A 16,394-nucleotide genomic window follows, 5' to 3' on the forward strand; every position below is an offset into this window, starting at 1 on the left:
TGGCCTTTTTTAGCTTTACGCAGATATATGGTGTCGGTATTGGTATATGTCAGTAAATAAATACAAGCACAGTCAAAATACTGTATGTTTGAGGTGATGTACAGTAGAAACAGTGTCTCCATTACAAATATTGGCCTCAAGAATCCAGTGTTGGGGTCTTGTCTGTATATTCGATGCCTGAATAAACACTAAAGATCAGCCAGACATCTGGTGCAATGATGTTTTTATTTCAACTTGGTTTCTGAGGTACATATTTACTGATTTCACACAAATGATACCTGGCTACATGTATGTTCTTCACACGTTAGCACGACACAGAGAACACTTACATCAACATGACAACAGACATGCACAAACAAGGCAGGGACGGGAGTTAGCGCTGGTGGCTAACTGCACCGACCAACCATTGGCCAGAACACAAAGAACCAACCAATCACAATGGGTGATATCACTGACTTGACGGGGGGAGGAGGGGGCGTAGGGGTGAGGAGAGGACGAGGGGAGAGAGAGAGAGGAGGAGGACGATGGGGGGGATGACGAGGAAGAAAAGATGAGGAGAGGAACTAAAGGAGAATAAAAGGAGGGGAGGAGAGCAGAGGGGCTAATACCTAAAATATTAAGACGAATCGTAACACTGAGCACCATAATAAACAATAAATAATATTTTCAGTATTGACAATAAATAACAATCTCAGAAATAACATTATTATCCCTTTTCAATAACATATATCCTTAAATCTGATATAAGTTGCACACTTTCCCATCAAATAGTATGATTTACCTTACTGCAGTGGACACACACACACACACTCTCACACACTCACACACACACATCTTTTCCGTTCTCTCTTTTACTTCAGTTCTGTCCAGTGTTACGAGAGCAATACTGTAGGACCAGGGACACAGGGTCATCTAAAGATGATTTAAAGGTGATGCTTAGCTCGCTGGGGGGTCACATGCAGACTGATATGTACAACTGTAAACTCCCGCAGTCCCACCCACCCTCTCTTAATCCCCCCACGACATCTTTCCGCTTCTCTTTCCTTCTTTTTTCTTACCTTTTTTCCACCTTAACACATCTTTACCATCCCTGTCCTTCTCACTTCCCCCCCATTTAATTACCAATCCCCTGAACCCTGATCTTTCTTCCCTCTTTCACCCCAGTCTCCCCTCCTTTTCTCCCCTCTTTTTTTTGAAATTTGTCTACTTCAGGTCCCCAGCGTCTCCCTGGATGGTCTTTTTGATGCGGAGGAGCATCGTGGTCAGCCACTGGTCCAGACGGGACACCGAGTCGAACTCCTTGACGGCCTCTGTGAACGCCTCGCTGTTCTGCTCCTCGTGAGCTTCTAGGAGTTTCTGTTGTGACAAAACGTAAACACGATCCAATACATAAAACTTAATAAAATACTCGGATTGTAGGTTAAAAGCAAACCTGATAATAAAAACTCTATGAATATTTTGTGGCTATTGTTAAGTGAACTAGAAAAGCAGGGACGACACTGGACTCCTGAGCAGGCCATGGCATTCAGATGAACCAGTGGGGCCAGTGTAGGTTAGCCTGAGCAGATAAACTGTAGATATAAGGTCGGATTAAAGTGAAAGTAGGATTTAAAGCTTCATCAGAGGACTGATATCCACTGCAGGGCCTGGTTATAGGTAAAACCTCATTTAACATTAATACTAGGCTTCTATATGTATGCTCACCCAACTTTAGGCACGTTAAACTACGTGTATTAACAACATTTAGCTTATCTATAAATCATCTTTAAATCAATGAAGTGTTAATCTGAGCTGAGCATGTGTTACATTTACAAAATGTTAGAACAGAAATGGAGAGAAACTGAAAAAAAAGGAGATTTACCTTTAACAGTTTGAGCTCTCTTGAGTCTGAGAAGGCTGGAAACATCTCCTCATACTTCTCTATGGCCAACTGAAACACAAACATGCACACAAAAATGTATTAATGCAGTATTCAGTCTCCCTGTTTTGCTACTTACATTTACAACTAAGGTCACCTTTCAAAACCTGTAAATATGTAATCTTATGATAACAGATCATCATGTATGTGACATATACTCATATTCAGTAGTGTGTGTGTGTGTGTGTGTGTGTGTGTGTGTGTGTGTTACCTTGGCATTCAGTTCGTCCACTATGAAATGACACAGTGAAGCCTTGAAGAAATACTCTTTAGCGTTGTACTTTAACAGAGGATTGTCCATGGTGCTCATAGCGACCTGAAACACACACACTTATTGACTTTTAAAGCTGCATGTAATCACATATGATGTTCTTTATATTCATTCTGTATATTCATCAACTATTCTAAATGCTTTGATTGTGAATCAGCAAAAACTGTTCTTCATTAAAAAAGTCATCATTTTAATTTTCTTATGGGCGTTCATATTTTTTACAGTGTGATTGGTGTTTTAATTCGTGTTGTCGTTTTACTCGCTTGCTCTGCTTTTACATATCTTCTAACACTTTGTAAATGTGTTCAGAAAGGAGCTATATGAATTTAAAGAAATATTGTAATTATAACCTTATCCATGCTATTACACTTCACAAAGCAACACTACCAAATAAACAGTCTCAAAAATAACCATTAAAGGTGAGTCAACAACAAGAAAACTGAACATTAAGAGTATTTAAGTAACATATTTTGAAGCGATATTGTCTTGGTTTTGCACTACTTTGCACAGATGTTATAAACTCAGCTGTTACCTGTTCGTAGATTTCAATAGCTTTCTGGTACTGCTCCAGCTGAGCGCTGTAGTGTCCGACCTTCAGGAGACATTTGTTGGCTGAGCTGAAACACACAAACAAAGCACAAAGAAAAATGAGTTAACAGATAATTAACAGATAATGTTTGTACCACTGTTGTTTCCATCAGGCTGATCTTTCATACAGAAGCCTAATTCAGACAATGGATAATGTATTAGCCGAAAAAATGGTGACTTTACAACACCCTCATAAACCCATAGGAGTGGCTGTCAGCATTATTCATTGGTCACCTCGTAATATTACAGAGTTAAACCTTCAAGTGCGACTCACTACACCAGTGTTTATAATATCTGTTGCATTGTCACCATTGCATTTAATAATGGCACAACAAATGTCAACAGTACCGAAATCTGACTGATTATGAGACTGATTTCTGTCATTTTATACTCTTATAATATCAGATTTCTATGTTAAACATGGTCAAACATACAAAACTTGACAAAAAACGTGAACGTATGTACAAATGCTCCCTCTAAGTCAAAAGCCAGGGCTTCAACCTTGGCTGAAGGGCTGCATAAAGAGCTATTTTCAGATAAATAAGGAGTTCTTTTGAACTGTAAGTCATGCAAAGATATTCCAGTAGAGCCACAGAATAAAAATATAGATCTGGAAGTGTGCATGTTATGTCCTCTTTAACCATATATATGTTTATACGGTTCAGCTTTTACTGCAGGTCCAGATTTACCTGTTAGATTCTTCTCCTTTATAGTAATCGGCTGCCTGTTCATAGTGGGCAATGGCCTGAAAACAAATATATATATATATATGACATATACATAACATATTTTTTAAAAATCTGATGAATTCTATACCAACTAAACACACTAACAAACTTTGCAGGAATAAACACAGGAAGCAGAGATAAATGATTTTGTTTCTTACCTTCTCAATGTCAACCAGCTCGGACTCGTATATCTCCGCTATAGTGATGTGATGTTTGGCTGCGATGGTAAACCGACCCTGTAATCACAAACACACAAACACACACACTTGAAATACATCATTCAAAGATAAGAATGATTGTCACAGGAAGACGTTCAGAGCTTACCATGTCAGTGTAGATGTCAATGGCCTGATTTAGACAGTTGATGGCCTCTGGAAGGAGACAGATAAGGTGGTAAGGAGGGTTTGTTATAAATACAAGGAAACTGTTCAACTAACAGGAAGGACTTATAGAAGAGAAAAAGAGTCCACTGAAGCCTTCTGAGTCTACTAAGTCAAATTAAAACTCTTCCATTTCCATTCCCTCCCCGTGTGACTACTAACCTGCTAACCCACAGTATTTTATTAAGCTCATCGCTGGGAGCCGGGAGGGCTGTTGCAACATAACCCAGATATCAGTTTTCCTAGAGCAACCCAGGGACCCACTTTAATCTTCTAACAATACCACCTCAGGGTTCTGAATCCAAATGTGAAGTGCAGAGATACAGAGGCTTTCCCTCATTTTTACACTGACATGCTGGTCTTATAGTTATAAAAGAAGAAGGAGGCGGTGACTTACAGTAACACTTAATATAACAACGATTAATAATGTTACTACACTCGTTAGACTATATAGGAAAACATGACATCACATTTTCTGATCATGTTTAGAGGCTTAAAATGTGTCTTAGAATATAAGAGAAAATGCAGATTACTGTAAATAAACTACTTTCACGACCTGCGTTTCCTCTCTCTGCCCTCTTTCTGTGTCTGCTTTGCCCTTGTCTCAATACATTTGCTGTATTATTGGATAAAGTGAAACAAAAACTCATTAAAACTAAGTCAACGAGCTATCTTCAACATCTCTACTGTGTTCTGGTGTTCATCATGTTCACTCCAAACAGCCTCATCCTCTCACAGACTTTAAATGTCCAGTATGTAATTTTCTGCCTTTCTCTCTATCAAAACAATAACAAAAGGCGGAGTTTGATGATGTCATGAAGTAGTGTGGGATCATGGGAGTTGTTGTCTTCATTGTTAAACAACCAGCTTCTCCCAGCTTGGATTCCTTCAGTGTTCGTTGTTCAGGGGTTTTTTAGCAGGAGCCGAATTATCCGCAGAGGTCTCCTCATCTCCAGAACAAAACAAAATACTGAATAAAGCAGTTTCACGTTAAAAATCAGTGTTTCTCTGACGGGGAGGGGCTTCAAGCCGAGCTGCCACTAACATTTACTCAGCTTATTTCTCTGATAAGATCCAGATGTCCGATGACTAAAATCCTCTGGTTCATCCGGTTAAAAGATATACTTAAAGATGACCAAGATCTAAAAAGTGCATCATAAAAATGTGTCTTAAAACTGGATAAAAAGTTCATTTATGACGGCTTCTGGCAGACAACCATTATGCTGACGGGGATATGACGCCATTGACTGCCGACCCAATGAAACGGACCGCTACCTTGACTGAAATTACGTATTTCTCTGGGTTTGAACATTGTTGGAAACATTTGGGATGATGTAAGTACACAACTCAACAAAATATATATAACACAGGTCCAGTCGTTTTTAGACATTTTAATGTGTAAAAGTCACATATTGGGCCTTTTCATGATAATTATGAAAGCTAGAGCTGCAACTAACATTATTGATTCATCTGCTTATTATTTTCTTGATTAATAGTTTTGCCTATAAATTGTCAACTCAAGTGCATTTTTATTCATAAGCCAAATATCAGGAATCACAAATTTGCCTCAGGGGGTTTTACAATCTGTAGAGCATACGACATCCTCTATCCTTAGACCCTCGGTTTGAATAAGGAAAAACTCCTCTAAAGACCCTGTTAATGGGGAAAAAATGGAAGAAACCTGAAGAAGAGCAACAGAGGAGGACAGACAACAGTCTAACAGTCCAAAATCCAAAGATATTTTGTTTCTATCCTTTATGATACAGAAAAGCTTCAAATCTTCATATTTGAGAAACTGCAATCAGGTGATGTTTAGCATTTTACTAAAATACTGACATGATTATTTGATTATCAGAATAGTTGCCGATTTATTTTCTGTCATCAACCAATTGATCAATCGACTTGTTGCAGCTCTAAAACTTCAAGTTTAGTGATGAAGAGTAGACAACTGAAGAAAATGAGAAGGAGACACTTTTAGTGAGCCAAAAACAGGAGTAATTGTTATATGTGTAATGAGAAATCAAATGTTTAGACACGTTAGCTTGCACTTAAAAGTGTTTTACATCTGCGTTACTAAAGTTGGGAACAGACCTGATGAAACCTGCGAGGAACAAACAAAGACACACACAAGGACAAACATACTGAACAACTGAGTAAATACAGAAGACAGACCGCAAAATGAATGAATGAAAAGAGGATTACAATGAAGAACTGTGTCACAATTTCACCAATAATCACATGAAATTTGATTAAAACAAAGAGAAACTGAAAAAGGGCAACAAGGACTGTAAACTCTGAACTCTGAACAACTCTCCTTTTGCTTTTTGCCTTTGCTATCTCACCTGCTAACAGTTGTGATGCTGATTGTCCCGTTTCTACTCTTAAAAGTATCATAACGGGAACTTTTAGCTGTTGTTTTCTTAGCAACAACTAGATCAGGAATCCTTAAACAACACACACTCTCTGATTTTATCTCCTAACTGTGAACAGCAGCTGGAACAGACCGGATGTCACTCGGGCCATCTCGGTCTGATAAGGAGTGATGTCCAACTTTTTATAATCTTTATTTTACCAATAAAACCTCAATGAGATTAAAAGTCTCTTTTGCAATAAGACAAGCAGCAATGTAAAGTTTCAGACGAACAACGAAAAAACAAGTAGTACAGAGAAATCTATCACAACATCTTGTTAATCAATATAAATAATAAATAAAAAGAAGGTAAAACAACCTTAAAACAGACTAGAACTGGACTGAGAAACAGCAGCAATTTGAAGCATTAAAAACCTCCCAGCGAACACCCCGACACTGGCAGATAAATGATGACGCAGAGTTCCTGCAGCAAAGCTTTAAATCTGCCCAGAGAAACCAGTGACTGTAATAGGGAGCAGCATACATAAAAGCTCTTTTTACCAAACTCCCCTCGAACCTTCAGTACAGTCAGCAAAAAGATGCTTTTAACTCTAATCAGCCCAATAATCTACTTTATCTGATTTAGAAACACGATGGAAGGAAACAACATGAGATAAGCTACACCTGAAATATTTCTCTAGTGGTTGCATGAAACTACTCCTCATCTTTAACATTGTTGGAGGATCTGAGACAGAAAGCTGCATTTGCTTGGGTACCGGTACTGTGTGTGTGTGTGTGTGTTAGTGTGTGTGTGAGGCGGCGTCGCTCACCCTGTGGGTCGGCCTTCTTGTAGGCGTTGCCGGCGTCGACGAAGCTCGTGGCGGAGTCCAGTTTGTTCTGAAGCTGCATGTGGAGCCGAGCAGCCTGACAGAACGCGTTCCCCGCAGCTACACACACACACAAACACACACACACACACACACACACACACACACACACACACACACACATCGAGTTTGAGTGTTAAATTCATGCAAATTAAATTCATTTTCTAGTTGCTCTAAACCTGCATGTGACAAATCATTCCTGTTAAGATTTTCAGGTGTTTTTTCTCACGAATCTATCGGTGATTTAGCGTGTCGACACACATCAGGCAGCGTGACCGAATTCAAAACACACATCAAAACAGCTAAATTCTGCTCAGCGTGAGCTATTATTGGCTCCTCTGCCCTATCTAGATCACACATTGATTTCTGCAGCGATGAATATTCCACTTATTGGTCCACAAAGTGCTAAATGTTCATCTATGAATCAACTATATATGTGTGTGTATTTAAAAGCTTTTATTGCTGTTCACGGTAATCTAAAACTTTCTGCAGGCTGTTGAATCATTTATATGCTGTGTGGGTGTTTTTATGCGGGAGTTTGTTTATTTGTGCTCAGATTTATGTGTGTAGTGGTGCAGTATGAGTCTGTGATATACGTGTGTGTGTGTGTGTGTCACCTACCACTCCAGTTCTTTGCCATCTTAAACATGTTGGCTGCTCTGGCGTACATTTCGCAGGCGTCCTCCACCTTATGGTTTCCCCTATAAAACACACACACACACACAAAGATACATAAAACATTAATCATTTCCTTTGCATTTTTTTTCTAATTTTATAACCTCTCCATGAGATCATATTTTAGGGATGTTGCAACACACTCTGACATTTAAGTCCAGTTATTTTAAACCAGCATGCAGGGTTTTCCAGGCGGCTGAGACTGTTCACCTCTAAATTCAGTATTTTCTCCTCTACAGTATCTGATTTTGCATCCTGATGAAACTAAAATGAGTTCTGTTTCATATTTTGCTCATGTTCATCGGGGTGTCTGTATCTTATCTACTGTATATCTGATTAGCGGCCCTGTGAGAGCAGCTTGAACTAGTTCACACAGTGTTTACACTCACATGGGACACAACACCAGAAGAAACACACAGAGGACGACGAATCAAGCAGCCGGTGTCAACGGAGCCGGTTAAAAATTCATCATTTTGGTATAGAAATGCATTTTCAATTGCCATAAAAGATTTTATCTGTTTAATGTGACACTTTGTTAACATTTTATTATTAAAATAGATAAGGTTAATGTCTACTAGGGTGGCAACTAATGATTATTGTCATTGTTGATTAATCTGTTGGTCCATAAAATATCAAATGGTGAAAATGATGTCTTCAAATGTCTTTTTTTTTTGCCCACAACCCAAAGATATTTAATTTACTGTCACAAAACTAAAGAAACCACATTTGAGAAACTGGAATCAGAGAATTTGAGATTTTTTCTTAATAATAACTAATAGCTTATCAGAATAGCTGGTAATTAATTTCATTGTTGGCAACTAATTGATTAATCAACTAATAGATATACTTTAGTTAAAGGAAGCTGCTGTCACTTTGGGTGCAACAGTTAGCATCTCACAGGGAAATATTTAAGGATCCACTGCTGTAAAAAGACATCAAATATATTAAAACCTGTTAGGACAAAAAAAGAGAAAAAGATACAAACACAGTCTGAGGCTTGTAAACTACAACAAACAAGATTTCAATCCAATAAGGATCTTTAAGATGGAAATATTATCTGTTTGATAAATAAAGTTTGTGAGCCTCCTGTGTGGAGGATATTGTTTTCATTATTGACCTTTGGTGGCTTTTTTGCATCTACCTTCTCCCCTTTAAGATTTCTACAAGAAAGCAGGACATCGTTTATAAAAGATGTCAGATAAGTGCTAAATAAATGTCACATGGTTTCTACATTTGTGTTAAACACCTACAGAGGTTGCAGACGTTTAAAAACAGCACAGTGTTCATTAATAACACCTGTAGCTGCACCAGGCATCAGAGCTAAATTGTTAGTTTTCACCAATGAAATTAAACTTATCTTTTCTGATAACATGAACACAGAAATGATAGTTGTAAGGTGAATATACACACATTTGTGGATGGTGGTGCTGCAGATCTACAATCTGCCACAAAAACAAAACAAAACAAAACAAAAAAAAAACCACAAAATGACCCCAATTGACTTTCCTTCATCTCTTAACTTGGGGCTGAGGCTCATTAAAAAAATACACGCTGGTGCTCATGAGGGGCAAACAGATGTGACCTGGTTCAGTTCTCACACTGCCTGACTACACAACATATAATCATGTTATTGAGCTGCATCATTGATTCCAATATGTGGACGAATATTAAAGGTAAAGGTGGTAAAAGTGACAGACAGTATGATGGCGGAAGAAATTATGTAGCGCCAAGCTTAAAGCAATTACAGCTAAATAAAATGAGTTTGGGTTTAAAAAATCATACTGATCAATTTTGGGCTGTTTGACAGTTTGCATCATCTGTTACTGATCCTGATGTTACATCTATGTTCAAGATCTGCAACAGTTGAAGATTGATTCATTGCTTTTTTCGAGCAAACTTCTCACACGCAAAGATTTGTAGGTTTCTTTTTGATTTGTAGTTGTAAATCAAATATCTTCGGGAGTTGACCTGCTGGTCGGACATAGCAGGCAGTTTGAGGACATCACCTTCTGTATTTTCTGATGTTTTATAGATTTAATAATTAATCGATTAATTGAAAACATCATTGCTTGTTTCAGCTCTATCTATCTTTTTCTTTTTTAAATTAATTTTTTTACTTAATTCCACTACATTTATTTATAATTCATGTGTATAAACATGGAAAAATAAGATTAGAAAATGTGAGATATTACATATAGGGTAGCCAACAGTGGAATGATGAAGCAGTTAGACGATTAATCTCTCTTTTAAAAGGGACCACTTTAGAATGAGCACTCTATCGATCAATAATCTATCTATCTATCTATCTATCTATCTATCTATCTATCTATCTATCTATCAGGTTACATCACCACTTCCTTCATATTCCAGTGTTTCCATTTTACTTATAAACATCACACACATGTAGGCCACCAGTCCACTCCCATCCCCTACCACACACACACACACACACACACACACACACACACACACACACACACACACACACACACACACACACACACACACAAAAAGGACAGGCCCCCGCATCACCACATCGCCACCGACTGCTTCCCTGCTAGGAGCCCCACAGACACACACCGCCCTGACTGCGCTGCTCTCCCCGCCTCACTGCATCTCTGGCCCGGCCACACGCTCCATCCGAGCCCCGCTCACATCCCGCAGCAGCAGTAGCAGGATGAGGAGGAGGAGGAGAAGGAGGAGGAGGAGGAGGAGGAGGCGATGTACCACGTTTACATTTCTCTTGCGTGACAGGCCACGGCACGCAGGCCACATTATCTGTGATGACAGCTCATATTTTCTTACTTACAGCTGTAGAAAAAGACGCATCCTTGAATAAATCTATGAGAAGGACACAATGTCACTGCGAAAGTTACCAGCTGCTATAAGGATGTATAGAATAGATCATGGGGATATTATAGTGATGAAACACAAAGCTCATTATTGAGCATTGCAGACACGTTGTGGGGAATATTATGATGCAGAAATAAGTCTGTTATCATCGTGATTTCTCCGTGAGGAAAAGCTTTGGTGGGCCCTGCGTGCAGGAATCCCTCCCCCCATACCAAAATGACACACACAGAGAGAGTAAACAGAGGCAGGCAGAGAATAATGACAGCATCCTTTACCCGAACATCCCACCGAGGAAGGATCCGGACGCTTTGACCTTTTTGTCGGCTTCAGCCATCAGCTGCATGGCCTCCTTCTCTTTGCCGGAGTTGTCCATGGCGAGCTGGGTCTGCCGCTGGAGGAGGGATGGGAGGAAAACAGGCCGATGTTCCGCAGTGGACGGAGAGGAGGAGAGCAGAGGAGATGAAGCGGGAGTACGTCTCTGCTGGTGCTGATGCTGATGCTGAGAGGCTGCAGATCCTCCTCTACGGCGAGTGAGCAGGGTCATCCGCAGCTCACTGCCGCCATCTGCTGGAAAGGATGGGGGAAAAAAACCCTGGCCTGCTGGTTTGAACACAAATTAAAGGATAGATTCACATTTTTAAAAGTCTTTAAACAATAGTCAGGAGCCCAGATGAACATTGAGACAGATTTTCTGTCTGTAATCATTCATCCTGTTCATACTGACCATTAGAAGATCCCTTAAAATACGATGTAAGTGATGGGGGGGGCATGCAAAAATGTATTTAAAGTTTATCTGAAGGTAATATGAGGCTTCTGCCATCCAAATTAGTCAAATCATGTAGATATCTTCCACAATTACAGTTTTTTTAGTACAAATTTCCCTCTTTGTGTTTCGACATGCAGTGTTTTCCTGTTCGGCTGCAGTGGAAAGATCGTAACAAAAAGAGGGAATTTGGCACTAAAAGACAGTTGTTTTTGGATTACTTTACTGTTTTCACTCTTACCGCTCATCGGTGTCATTTATTGTCACAATTGGCAGCTGTTTTCATTCAAAACACTCTAAACTGCTGCAGCTGCAAATGAAGTCAATGAGAGTGGACCAAATGTGCCATAAAACCAGAACAATGAGCCCCCCCCCCGTGTTCTTCATATGAATGTCCTGTGCCACATAATATCATAATATACTTTAATTTGATTCATTGTTAATATAAGAATATTGATTTGAGCAGCTTTAAGGTACATTTGATAAGAGAAATAAATGAGCCAATTTAATTGATTAATTAATAGAAATTAACTTCACACATTTGGTATTTTTTGACTAGATTTTGAACATGTAGTTTGTTGAGTCAGAACAATATTGAGCATAAGTTGAACCACAGAGGGTTGCGTTAAAGTGCAGATATATGAAAATACACTCTTCAAAGTAAATATCAAGACTAATAAAACAATGCAAACATGTTACGTGAGTGAGCTGAAAACGATGACAGGTAAATATATTAATAGATAAATAAACAGGCCAGTTATACAAGGATAAAAAACACAACAGTAGTCTGTGAACTGTATGCTGTATTTAGTTCATGAAATTTCTGTATTGTCAGTTAGATCAAAAAGGCTGAAACTTCTCTGTAGTTCCAGCAAATCAACTCTTCTTCGTGCCAACAACAAAAACACAACAGACCATCTCTCAGCTTGAAAAAAACCTCCTCCACGTTCCTCCACGATGACAGCAGAACAATGCTTCTCTGTAAGAGCCCACATTATCAGCCTCTCACACAAAATCACAGCAACATTTTGTGAACAGACACGAATACAGCGGGTCTGTCTTGATGTGGTTGACAACAGTAATGATTCGTTATATGTCTGATCAGCTCGTCTTCCTACAACATGTTGAGCTCAGACAGCTGAGATGTTAAACTACAGTACAACAACTTATTATGGAGGAGAAAGCTGAATCACGACTGCTTCTGAAGTCATATATACATTATATTGTACTCCACTTAATCTCTATTCTCTGAATTATCACTAATGTGCTTTATTTTTCTCATCAAATCCATCAGAAACATCCGACTATGTGTCATCTGACCAGGAACAATAAACACATAACAACTTAATTCTTAGATCAAATATTTTTAATAGTTTTTCACTCGGTCTTAAAATAGCATTCAGTAAAATCAGTGAACAATTCAACCGGTGGACGATAAAGCATGCTCAGTTTAATCACGTGCTCGGTGCATTCAACAAGGCATTTTGCCGGAGAACCTTGAGCCACTTTGCAGACACAAACATGATAATTTTGACCTGATGTAGTCGCAGGATAGTGAGGTACCTGACTGTGAATATTAACGCACCGAGTAAGCTGCTGAGTCTAAAATATTGCCATTAAAATTGCAGTGTAGGCTACCTTTATGAGGTCAGGTACAGACGTGATCATCCAATCAATCAGCGGTGGCTTGTGTTTGAATAAAAGGTTCCCCTTCCAAAAAGGTTGTTGAACGCAGCTTTTAAGCCATAGTTGTGTAAGTTCAGAGGAAAAAAAACAAACAAACAAACAAAAAAACATGGAAAATGTACCAACATTTCTGGAAGATCACTGTACAAAGAGTGACAAGCTCCATTCATTTTACATTTATACAAAAAAAGACTATGCACTCTGAAACTACTTAGTAATAAATTACGTTCTTGGTCCTTAATTATCATGAAAATGACAATTCAGAAATAAACAGATCAATGATAACTATGTTAAAACAACCTTTTCACGTGGAAATAAATAAATAAATCATGCAGGGGGCAACAGACTCTGAGGCTCTTCCACCTCTCACATCAATCTGTCAGACCAGTGAACTGATGGGATGTTGTGTTGCTACTGGTGAGAGAAAACTCTGATCCGTTTTTTTGAAACTAAAAACAGGTGAATGCATAAAAACTTATCACACAATCCCACAATCCGTCTGTGTGAATCCTCTCCCCTCCTTTAAACAGTATAGAAGAAGCACGTTGATCCAAACAGTCATTCTATTAAATATATTTGTAAAGACTTAGTCAGAAATTCCCCCGTTGTCTCCAAAAACAGAGAGTAAATAAATAAATCAGTGAATAAATAAATAAATAAATAAGTAGATAAATGAATAAGATAAATGCATGATTAAAATCCATTATTTAATGACTTAAAGGAAAAGGAAGGTGTTATTCTATCTTGTTCTTATTGTCAAAAAAAATCTCATGAAAAGATCAAAACCAACAAAGTGTGTCGATACTTTCCCATTCGTTTCCTTCAACAGCTGGGCCTTGTAGTTTTCAGCAAATCTTACTCAAACAGGTGTAAATAGCTCATTTCTCGGGGACTATTTTCAGCAGCGAATTAATACACATTTAGTGCTCTAGTGAGTAAAATATTGGCCTGATTATATAAGACGACCGCCTCTTTTCCAACAGCTGATTTTGCAAAAAAAATCAACTGTTGGACAAGTTTTCCTGAGATACTATTAATCCTTGAAGCCTTTTCTCTTGTAAAAGTGAAATAAACGTAAAATCAGTCACACACTCATACTCTCTCCTGTCAGGCTGTTGGAAAGTTGTCACAATCATCTATTTAGCATTTATGAAAGTGTCTTTGTGAGAACTTCATCATCTGTGACAGCTGCAGCCTCATTCTCAGCTGCTTGACAGATGATTCAGTCCTCGGTGTATTTCTGCAGTAAAGATGTCAGAAGACGCTTTGGACTCTTTTTTTTTTTTTTTTATTCATCATGAAGTGAAAATCTTCACCTTCCTGCCGATCTGTCGATGCGGGAATTTAAATGTGTGAAAACAGGAATCAATTAGGAAACGTTGTCGAGGCAGTGAGCGAGAAGCAGCCCGTCTCTGTCAGACATTTATAACAGTCAAATTACACAGAAAGCTAAATCCATCCCATCAAATCCAGGCCATCCTCTCTTTAAGGAATTACCTTCCTGCCTTCTGGTCAGACGTACAGATTTCGAACAACTCTGTACAACAGGTTCAAGTTTTCATAAATCCCGTGTGCAATAAGTGCTCTTCATCCTAACACATTATAAAACAGCTTAGCACTTCATTTATTTCCTTGCTGTTAACACACATCTTATTGTCTGAATTGCATGTGAAGCACCAGCACTTTTACATCATGTCTTTTGTTGTCTTGCTGTGTTTTTTGATTGTGTTTTGATGCCGCCTTGCTGCAAAAAGAATTTCCTCTTGTGGGAGAATAAAGATTTGAACTGAACTGAATTTATTTCCTCCGTGCCAGAAAAACACGTTAAACTGAGCAAACAAAAACACTTTTAGGTGTGACTAACCTCGAAAAGATTCACTATGAAGGAACTCGGAAACTCTCTCTTTAAAGCTTAGTAACATTAAGGTTACAAACAACCCAGCCAGTGTTCAAATGTAATTTCCCAGATGAAATAAAGTCTCATAATGAGGTTTTCCTGCATGTGTTCATCGTACTAAAGGAACATGTCACCCAGTGCAACAGTTTGGCTCTTTGATTGTGTGTTTTTAATAGTTTTTTGGACAACAAAGGAGCTGTATGGTGCAGAGGAATAAGATATATCAAGGTTTTAAACTACCAAACACAGCTAAATCCTTTAAAAAAACAAACACTGTGTGTATTTTCCCACATCAGTTCATTGGGTGTGTGTGTGTGTTCTTCTCTGTGTGTCCTTCAGTAGACAGTAAGCAGTGATCCTGTTATTAGTTTTAGCGTATTAGTGTCGATTCTGACTGATTTCTGAGACTGACTGCAGAAAAGATCACATGTAGAAGTTGTTATATTCACCATCATCGCTGACAGACTACAAAGAGGTTAAAATAGCAGCTCAGAAATGAGTCGTCTCTGCCGAAAAATATGGTGTTTGGATGCAAAGAGGGGATTTTTTTGATTTTTTTTAGTAGTTGTTAACCTTCACTCCATGCAAAATGGAGCCTTGAGTCTGATGTATAGATAGATAGATAGATAGATAGATAGATAGATAGATAGATAGATAGATAGATCATGCAGTACAGACAAGTTTGGGTTTCAGTTGTCTGTCAAAATAACTGATGACAGAAAATAAGACTAAATGAATCTGAATTAAACGCTGAAGTACAGCAAAGTGCATGCTCGGATGGAATTAAAAAATAAATCGTTAAAGCATTCTTCCATTAAAAAGAAAAGTAACAGTCTTTATAATCTGGATTCTGTGTCTCCGTCTCTGCTTCTATCGACTCCCTTCACTATCCTTTCATCAGTGTTTCCCTCTGGTTCTTTTCTTACTTCCTTTTATTTCGATCCTTTCGCTTCTTTGATTCACTTCACAGATCGATTCTTCTTCGTATTCTCTCGCTGCTTTCCGCGTTTTTCTCTTCGTCGCCTCCCTCAGTCTTCCTCCGACAGAGTTTCGTGAGGGGTCGACGGTCGGGACTTGCTGTGACCTCTAACCTCTGGCTTCCTGTCCTGCAGGAAGTCTTCGATCTCTCCGGGCAAACACTGGAACTTCTCCTGAAACTCGGCCTCCACGGCCCCCTGCAGCTGGAGAAAAAGACGAAAACTGTGACTCACAGCAGCCACGTTTCAATCCAAATGTAGAGTAAGTCTGAAAACAGCAGTCAGGTGTCTATGTGAAAACTGAAATAGGTTTTTCTCACTGTAGTCATTCTTCCTGCTATTATTGTCCATTAAAAGGTCCCTTCCTGATGTGCTTACAATGGAGGTGATGGGGGACCAAATCCAAAATCCAAAAGTATTC

At 38.7% G+C, this 16,394-nt stretch overlaps 2 protein-coding genes across 2 annotated transcripts in view; both read right to left on the reverse strand.

Moving 5' to 3' along the window:
• Nucleotides 1-206: 206 nt before the first annotated feature.
• On the reverse strand, nucleotides 207-11,185 carry napba (N-ethylmaleimide-sensitive factor attachment protein, beta a). Its single transcript, XM_067610687.1, has 10 exons — nucleotides 10,926-11,185; nucleotides 7,744-7,823; nucleotides 7,066-7,182; nucleotides 3,830-3,876; nucleotides 3,664-3,741; nucleotides 3,467-3,522; nucleotides 2,722-2,806; nucleotides 2,130-2,234; nucleotides 1,862-1,930; nucleotides 207-1,356 (listed from the first exon to the last, which is right to left on the reverse strand). The coding sequence occupies exons 1-10, from the start codon at nucleotides 11,021-11,023 to the stop codon at nucleotides 1,204-1,206; spliced, it is 888 nt and encodes a 295-aa protein (XP_067466788.1). The 5' UTR covers nucleotides 11,024-11,185; the 3' UTR covers nucleotides 207-1,203.
• Nucleotides 11,186-12,761: 1,576 nt separating this feature from the next.
• LOC137197342 (1-phosphatidylinositol 4,5-bisphosphate phosphodiesterase beta-1-like) overlaps nucleotides 12,762-16,394 on the reverse strand; it is a 29,001-nt gene continuing 25,368 nt past the window's right edge. The window contains exon 32 of the mRNA XM_067610688.1: nucleotides 12,762-16,177. Coding sequence (XP_067466789.1) covers nucleotides 16,025-16,177 — 153 coding nt within the window. The 3' untranslated portion in view covers nucleotides 12,762-16,024. The remainder of the gene's footprint in view (nucleotides 16,178-16,394) is intronic.

Source organism: Thunnus thynnus, chromosome 14 (genome assembly GCF_963924715.1).
Source record: "Thunnus thynnus chromosome 14, fThuThy2.1, whole genome shotgun sequence".
NCBI lineage: Eukaryota > Metazoa > Chordata > Actinopteri > Scombriformes > Scombridae > Thunnus > Thunnus thynnus.

Excerpts from the sequence above, each read along its gene's own strand:
- napba (XM_067610687.1), bottom strand. The coding sequence starts at position 11,023 with ATGGACAACTCCGGCAAAGAGAAGGAGGCCATGCAGCTGATGGCTGAA. Across the intron at positions 2,235-2,721 it reads CTATTGAAATCTACGAACAG|GTCGCTATGAGCACCATGGA; the intron begins GTAACAGCTGAG and ends TGTGTGTTTCAG. Across the intron at positions 1,931-2,129 it reads TGGACGAACTGAATGCCAAG|TTGGCCATAGAGAAGTATGA; the intron begins GTAACACACACA and ends TTTGTGTTTCAG.